General features: G+C 38.3%; 1 protein-coding gene across 1 annotated transcript; it reads left to right on the forward strand.

Moving 5' to 3' along the window:
* Nucleotides 1–542: 542 nt before the first annotated feature.
* LOC5565370 (general vesicular transport factor p115) lies at nucleotides 543–9,033 on the forward strand. The gene is made up of 4 exons (XM_001649686.2): nucleotides 543–777; nucleotides 854–2,654; nucleotides 2,717–2,901; nucleotides 8,364–9,033. The coding sequence occupies exons 1-4, from the start codon at nucleotides 700–702 to the stop codon at nucleotides 8,859–8,861; spliced, it is 2,562 nt and encodes an 853-aa protein (XP_001649736.1). The 5' UTR covers nucleotides 543–699; the 3' UTR covers nucleotides 8,862–9,033.
* The last annotated feature ends 1 nt before the right edge of the window (nucleotide 9,034 follows it).

The following is a 9,034-nucleotide window of genomic DNA, read 5'->3' on the forward strand; positions in this document are numbered from 1 at the left end:
ACAGCTCTCACCGTTGAAAATTTATCCCATTAGTCACCACCAGCAAGCAAGCAGATTGATTGGTTTTCAACGCAAACTGTTGTCAGATTCTCCAGTCCTGTGCCCTTGTTTGGCTTCGTTTTATAATCACCTTAAGCTGAGTGTACGCCATCCAGTTTGGGGGCGGAATGACGGTATCGAAGTGGATTAAAAACAATTATAGGAGAACGTGTGGAAAATACATATGAACTGCGCAGAATATATCAGACCGATTTAGCATTGCTGCGCACTTCTAAAAGCATTTTATTTTTATTAAAATGTTTGATAATAGTAGAACGACAATGATCATCAGTTGATTTTCCGCTACTGTTTTTTTTAAATCACAATTGTTATTTCTTTCCGTGCAAGCGCTCGGGAAATGAATCTGGCCATGGTGCAACAACCGCGCTACATTCGATGAATCCTATGCGACAAAAATTGTCGGCGCTATCCGTCAAATTCGCTCACCAAAGCTAGTTTGGTGACTTTAACATCACAGCTCTTGTTTTATCGTTCCGACAAACGTCAAAACAAATCAGAAAAAAATATTGACGTGTAAGTTTTCCTGATGGGAGATCTGCGGCGGTCGTTTTCCAAAAACTCGTAGATTTCGAAGTGGAATTGAAGCTTTCTGGCGAAGATATTCAAATATTTGGCTCAGGCTGCAGCTGACGACGATTAATGAACTTTCTGAAAAGTGGTCTCCAAACGGTGCTGGGCTCGCAAGAGCCTGGCACCCTCCCAACGGGAGCCGAAACCGTAAGTTGGATTTGGGATGGGGGCTTATCAGTATCAGTGTACATATTAATTCAATGTTGTCTTATCACTATCCTAGGTGGAACGATTGGTCGAGCGTGTCAGCTCATCGACGTTGCTGGAAGACCGACGGGATGCTTGCCGAGCACTGAGGGCCTTGTCGAAGAAGTACCGTGTGGAAGTGGGAGTTCAAGGATTTCCGGCACTGCTGCAAGTCATGGAAATGGACCGTGCCGATCCGGAAATTATCGGATACTGTTTAGACACATTGTGTCATGTTACGTCAAGGGAACCGTTTGAAGAGGAAGCAGACAACCCCAACATAACGGTTAATATAGGAGAGCAATTTACGGAAATATTCATCAAATCCAGTGAAAACGTAACACTGGTGCTGAGCTGTTTGGAGGAATATGATTTCCGTGTGCGATGGTCAGCGATTAAACTGCTGACTGGGCTGTTAGCGAATAAGCCTAAGGAAATTCAGGAAATTGTTCTGGTTAGCCCTATGGGAGTGTCGAAGCTGATGGATTTACTAATTGATAGTCGGGAGGTGATAAGAAACGATGCTCTTCTACTGCTGATTCAACTGACAAAAGGAAATGCAAACATCCAAAAGATTGTAGCGTTTGAAAATGCATTTGATCGGTTGTTTGACGTCATCAAAGAAGAAGGAAGCTCAGATGGTGGAATCGTTGTTGAGGATTGCTTGCTCTTGATGCTGAATTTGCTGAAGAACAACCCGAGTAATCAGCAATTTTTCAAAGAAGGATCTTACATACAAAGGTTGGCACCGATGTTCGTCATTCCACCAGAACAAGAAGAAATAGGAATGACTCCTCAGAAGATTTCAAATCTGTTGCGCATGCTTCAGATAGTGAGGGCTTTGGTTAGTCCCAGCAATTCCCAACAGGTCGTTTCATCGTGTCAGAAAGCTATGCGAAGTTCCGGTCTTTTGGAAGGTCTGTGCAACATAATCATGGGCAGTGGGGTGTCTCCAGATATTCTCACCGAAACGATTAACACGGTGGCAGAAGTCATACGCGGAGATGTGAATAATCAGGAGTATTTCAACTCGGTAATGGCGCCAAGTAATCCACCACGACCAGCGCTCATTGTTCTCCTAATGTCCATGGTTAACGAGAAGCAGCCCCTACCGTTGCGTTGCGCCGTATTGTATTGTTTCCAAAGCTTCTTGTACAAAAATGAATCTGGTCAGAATGCACTCGTTCAAACATTACTACCGTCGACAGCGCAAATATCGTCACTCACATCTGGCCAGTTGTTGTGCGGAGGTCTCTTCAGTACAGATCCTCTATCCAATTGGTTTTCAGCCGTTTCATTAGCACATGCTCTGCTCGAAAATCCTACGCAGAAAGAACAACTGCTTCGCGTACTGTTGGCCACATCCGTGGGAAGCACCCCAGTGTCGCTTCTTCAGCAATGTACTCAGCTTTTACAGCAGGCCAACTGTAAATTCCAGAGCAAAGTCGCTCTACTCATGCTTTTAGCTGTTTGGTTAAGCCACTGCCAACTCGCTGTTAAAACATTCCTATCGTCTCCAGGAAGTGTAGCATATCTGATTGCGCAGATAGCTGCCAACGAGCACGACGACAACGAATATCTGATTCAGGGGCTTTGTGCCTTTTTGATGGGAATTTGCATCCAGTTTAACGATAACAGCGTCCAGGGTAGCAAACGCGAAGACCTCTGTCAGTTGCTGATCAAACGCATCGGACTGGAAACGTTCAGTGCCAAGTTGGGCGAAGTGTCCAAGCATGAGAACTACAGTCGTTCGGCGAAGCAGCCACAAATTAGGATACGATCCAGCACGGATCTGCTGCTGGATTATGAATTTTGCAAATTGTTCAAGGCACTGGAATGTAAGTGTTCAGTTCAATCAATTCGAACCGATTAAACATAATATTTTAACAATACGTTTCAGCCGTTATTACCATTACGGTAAATGGCTTTGGCAGTGGAGCTGACAACATTAACGAGCTCACCCTTAGTCAGGAAGCATCGGGACTGGTTGGACAGTATAAGGATATCATACGGGATCAGGATAGCCGATTACAAAAACTTCAAGAACAGATGAAAAACTTTGAAGCGGAAAATGTGCAATTGAAGGTATTTACCACCGGAAATGTTTATTTTTATTTTTCTAGTGCGATAACTTTTCACAGCGACGATCATAAAATCATTTCAATCATTCCATTAAATTCTTATATCAAATTTGCTTGTGTTGGGCAATGGTAAAGATTAAAACTATTGTTCATAATTCGATAATAAATAAATCGCACTCTCCCTGCGCGCGTGTATAGTATACATGAGATGGATGGATATGTGATATGAGAAGGATCTGCGTAATCTGTGGGGATTTGAATTCGAAAGCTTAGTTGGTTAAGCACTTGTCTAGCATACAAAGTCCTTTATCCATCTTTACCACGCGTAATGAGTTAATAAATTTGATTTGAAAGTTGTTGATGTTGTTAGAAGATAACCGCGCGAAAAAGATTGCGTTTTACACGAAAAATCAAATTTTGCACTAGTGAGCGATAATTGGGTTGTTGAGTGATGAAAAAATCACAGTTTTTAAAAAGTTTCATCGAAAGAGCACATTTTACTAAGTATAACACGACTTTATTGCGCTTCAATATCACAATTTTGATATTATAAATAATTATTAAAGATTTTATTCCGTCGATTCAATAACATTCCAATTTACACAATGACAGCTCGTCCCGAAGCAAAATTTGCCGAGGGGTGATTCAAACGTGATTTACATACTAATTTCAAACGTGTTTGGAAAAAAAAATCCAAGTCACAGCATTAATCGTAGCAATAGAAGATTGCAACGATTTTGCCTAACATTATTATTTATTTTATTTGAAATTTGTTTCAATGTCTCGACATTAGATATTATATGTAACCCCTTAATACTACCAGGGAGGGAGTTTCAGAATCATTTTCAAAATTTTATTTTGAATCCTCTGCAGAGATTTCTTCCTGGTATTACAACAGCTAGTCCATATTGTTACAGCTGGCCTGAAAATTTGTTTGAAGATCAAAAGCTTGTTCTTAAGACAAAGTTTTGATTTGCTATTTATAAGGGGATAAAGACATTGTACATAAGGACTGTTCATTTTATAAAGTGGACACCTTGTGCATGCTGTATCTTTCTTATTAATCAATGAAATTTCAATCGGTTTTTTGCACATCGTTCGACTAGTATTGTACAATGTTGTGATAATAAAAATTCTCCAAAATAATTAAATTTCACACGAATATGGAACAACGATTAGATCGGTCGATTTTTTTAGGTTATCAAAATCAATGATTGTAAGAAATTGGCTGGAAAATTCGACAATTTATATTTTTTACTTTCGAAAAAGGCTTGTTCTTCGAAAGCATCATCAATCAGAAGGCTGATGGAAAAAAATCAAGTTCTTTTTGAAACAATTATTTTACAGATACAATATATTTTTTAGAGAAAACTATTTTAAATTTGGAGGGAACTGATATATGTATTTTTTTTTGGTTTAAAGTACGTCCTGACGGAAGTCCTAGTAGAGTATTAATATGAAAAATAACTTACGCCTTCATAGAGTTACTTAGTAAGTCCCCACGCCACATTCAAAGCACAACAGAAACACAATTGTTTTATTCTTAGAAGACCTATCAAAGTACATTGACAATCATCAAAATTGGTAACACTGCTGTAATAAAATCGATTTTATTTTCCACATATTATTTTCATAATATGTTATTCTGAGATCACCAATTGAAAAATTCGGAGAAAACTGTTTACAATTTGCTGTAGATCGATAAATATGCGTACATGATTTTAAAAGTATGAGACTTTTTAGTAAAACTACCATAAACAGTAAAATTTATACTTAAGACTGTAGTTTCATCTCACGATTTAGCTTTCGTTTATACTAATATAGTTTCTTTAGTAATCCAAACTAGTTTTGAACACGCTTTTTACTTTTCTCTTTTGCTGGGAGTGAAAGGATGGTGTATCAGCAAATTTGGCCATAAATGGGTAAATCACTAAAGTTACCTAATGTCATAGAGTGGTGGAATATAATTGATATTTTTAAAGCTTTATTTTTAGTAGAATAGTAAAGGATACAAACATACAATTTGTTCATAAAAATAAGGATTTTTGTTTTGCGAAAAATAATGTTAAACTTTGACGGACAGCTTTTTTTAAGAGTTTTTGGAAAAACTATTTAGCTCTTCAACCAAAAGCATTTTCAAAGATTTTATATTTTCATAGCATTTTAGAATAATAGGTCAACGATACACAGAAAACCGATTACGATTTTATCAATAAATAAAAAAGATATAGCATAAACAAAGTGTCCACTTTATAAAATGAACAGTCCTTATTTGTTACATTTGGCTTGAATGCCCTCAATGAGATTTTTAAAAAGTTGGGACTAGTAAGTCCTAAATTTAAATTGTGCGCGCTTTCAAATTGCATAGTAATTTTGGAGCTTTTTCGCAATTGGTTAGTAATCATTTGTTTTCCTCTTTCAATGCCGGTATTGGCGTCTGAGGTTTTTTTCAAAATTTTAGATAATTTCCAAAAGGGCTTAGAGCCAGGGTCCAATTGAGTAATTTTATTTCAAAATTTTTGTTTCTTAATTGTGAAAAAGGTTTTTTTATTTCTTTCGGCAAATCCTGCCATATAATTTTCATATCAGGATTGCGAGTGCGTTAAAATTGCCTTCTCCTCACGTTTTTAAGACGGATCAAGAGTTTAAGATCATCGTCTATAATCACGGATTCAAGATTCTTATTTTGGAATTGCAATGCTCCTGGCTTTAACAATGGAATTTGTTAAAGTTTCAAGAGCATTGTCAATATCAAGTTTTGTTTGTAAATAAATGTTAACATCAAGATTGGAGTCAATATATGTTTCATATATATTCCAGTCGGCTCGAAAATAATTGAAAGTGGAGCTGATAGGATTGAGAATCGCTTCATGGGATATTTGAAACGTAACAGGGACATGATCAGAATCAAAATCAGCATGAGTAACTAATTGGCTACAAAGATGACTAGAGTCGGTTAAGACCTAATAAATCGTCAATGGATTTCTAGAAGAGGAAAAACATGTAGGGCTATCAGGGTATTGAATTGAGAAATATCCTGAAGAGCACTTATCAAATAAAATTCTGCCGTTGGAATTACTTTGAGAATTATTCCATGACCGATGTTTGGCATTAAAATCACCAATGACAAAATTGTTTGACTTATTGCGAGTAAATTTTTGCAAGTCTTTTTGGAGAAAATTAACTTGCTGTCCAGAGCACTGAAAAGGCAAATAGGCAGCTATGAAAGTTTATTTACCAAACTGTGTTTCAACATAAACACCTAAAGTTTCAAAAACTTTAGTTTCAAATGACGAAAACAGTTGATGTTTTATACGCTTTATACGCCTATGGATGATGATTACAACTCCCCCACATGCCCCATCAAGTCGATCATTACGATAAACAAAAAAGTTAGGATCTTTTTTAAGTTTGGATCCAGTTTTTAAATATGTTTTAGTTATAACTGCTACATGGCTTGCTTTAGTCATAGTGGTGGCTTTGAACATTGCCTCAAACATTAGATTCAATTGTTCAGTTAGAAAATTAAAATCAGAGGCAGACATATCACTTGAAGTGGGTACATTATCTGATGATTTTCCGTTTCGATAGAAGAAGAGGCGAAGTAGATGTTACCTGTGACGGCAGGGTTTTTTTTGCCATTTGATTTGAAACTATTAGAACGGGTACTCGTAGTATGGAAAGGGGAGGAGTTCAAATGACCTACGTTATGCTTATGCTACGATATCGGCAAAGGATTTTCCTTGGGTAGCTTTGGGTAGATACATTCGAAATTAAAAGATTCGAACGGCTACCCGACGGATTAAAATTAGTTTGTGAATGAGCATGATTATAATCTTCCTGATGGGTATGATTCCTAATCAAGCGATCGTTAACCTAAAAATGAGCATTGTTCGAAACTCTACCATGGAAACTCCGGACCGTTCATCTGCCTGGCACGAGCCTCGACGACTCGCCTACGCGATTTTTAGACTTATGATTGCACCGCAATTTGCGCATATGAACTTATCGGTATCTTCCTTCACTGGACAGACGTCCTTGGCGTGAGAAGAACCTCCGCAAATCATGCTTTTAGCATCCTTGCGGCAATTTTTTGTACCATGACCCCACTTTTGGCACCGGCGGCACTGAGTGGGGTTCTGGTAAATTCCTCCAGGTTTCTGGAAATGTTCCCATGTCACACGGACATCGACCATAAGTCTAGCTTTTTCTAAAGCTTTCATATTATTTAGATCTTTTTTGTTAAAGTGAACTAAATAATATTCTTGAGAAAACCTTTCCGAACAATGCCAGATTGGGTTCTCTTGTTCATATAATGATTACTTGGAATGGGTAAAATCCAAGTAAATCATTTATTCCATTTTTGATCTCTTCAAGTGACTTATAGTCACTTGAGAGACCTTTCAAGACGACTTTGAACAAACGTTCGGTTTTGTCGTCATAAGTAAAAAAAAAAATGTGCATCTTCTCTTCATGATGTTTGAGAAGAAGTTCGCGATCTTTGAGAGTTTCCGGCAAAACGCGACAGTCTCCTTTCTTTGCGATTTGGAAGGATACCTTGATTCCTCTAATGGAGCTCAAGATCTCCTGCCTAAACCCCGCTAATTAAGAACAACTGATCACGACAGGCGGCACTCTTTGTTTCCTCAATTGAATCAAAAAGCCTGGGCTAGAGACTTCATCGATTTGGTGTTTGTAAAATTTGTCTAGAGTATCGAACAGATTGCTCATTTCGATGCAATTATCAACATTACCCATTTCACCCTTGGAAGAAAGTTCGTATTCCGGAGAAACGTCCTTTATTCCTTTCTTGCCACGTTTAGCTACAGTTTTAAATCTCTATTTTTTTGGAAGGAAGTTGTGAATTCAGAGATTCACTCTTCCTTTTGTTTGTGATTGCAACCACCTTCTTTTTGCCATTAACGTCCCCACTGGGACAGAGCCGGCTTCTCAGCTTAGTGTTCTAATGAGCACTTCCACAGTTATTAACTGAGAGCTTTCTTTGCTTTGTGGCAGGTGCGATGATACTCTATGCCCAGGGAAGTCAAGGAAATTTCCATTACGAAAAGATCCTGGACCGACCGGGAATCGAACCGGCCGCGGACTATAACCACTAAGAATTGCAACCATGTTTAGTGAATAAAAAAGACGAAAGAAGACGAGACCTCCTAAGAGGTTCTTTCTCAAAACGGTGTCCAAGAAGGATTACCACCGCTAGCTTTCGCCAACAGGTCCAACGAAAAATCGAAGGCGCGGGTCCAAACAAGGATCATAAAGGGATCAATAGTAGAAAAAATAGTACTGAAAAGTACTGTTTTAGTAGCACTGAAAAGTACCGTTTTTAATTTTAGCACTGAAAAGTACTGTTTTATTGCTTTAGGTTGTTTTTTATAGAAAAACTTCCAAGAGCAGAGAGAAATCGTGTAAACACACTAATATCAAACTCTAATAATCATTTTCTTCTAGGTACAACTTGAACAAGCGCACAACACCAACGCTCAGTTGTCGGATCAGAACATATTGCTTAAGGCTCAACTACAAGCGGCCTCAGATCTGCAGAAAAGCCAACAACAATCTCCATTCCATTTACTTCCTACTCAAGGCGAGAACGTAAACCAACAAGTGGAAGCACTCGAAAGCAAGCTGGCGGCAGTCACCATCCAACAGCAAGATCAGCAATCGAGAGCTAGCTACTTTGAAGCGGAAAATAGGCGATTGTTGGGCGAACTGGAACAACTCAGGCAACGGGTAACCGAGGCGGAAAAATCCGCCGAAGAAGGTAAAAGCGACCTGGAAAAATTGCAGAAGGATCAGGAAGATTTGATGGAACTGCTAACCGATCAAGAGAACAAAATGAGAAGCTATCGGCAGACGTTGAAAAATCTGGGACACAAAGTTGACGACGACAGTGAAGAAGACGAACCAGATACCGATGGTAATAAGAACGTGGACCTTTTGCAATAAGTATTTCTCCAAACAAATTGATAGCTTGTTATTCCTTGTTTTTTTGCGTATACATTAACATAGAAATGTTGCATGTTCGACCTTGGTAGCCACATTGATAAATCAACAATATGCAGAACAGAAAACTTGCATATTTACCATCCGCTTATTAAAATAAAGTATTTCAACCCAAG

The sequence above is a fragment of the Aedes aegypti genome, chromosome 2 (assembly GCF_002204515.2).
Source record: "Aedes aegypti strain LVP_AGWG chromosome 2, AaegL5.0 Primary Assembly, whole genome shotgun sequence".
NCBI classification, from domain to species: domain Eukaryota; kingdom Metazoa; phylum Arthropoda; class Insecta; order Diptera; family Culicidae; genus Aedes; species Aedes aegypti.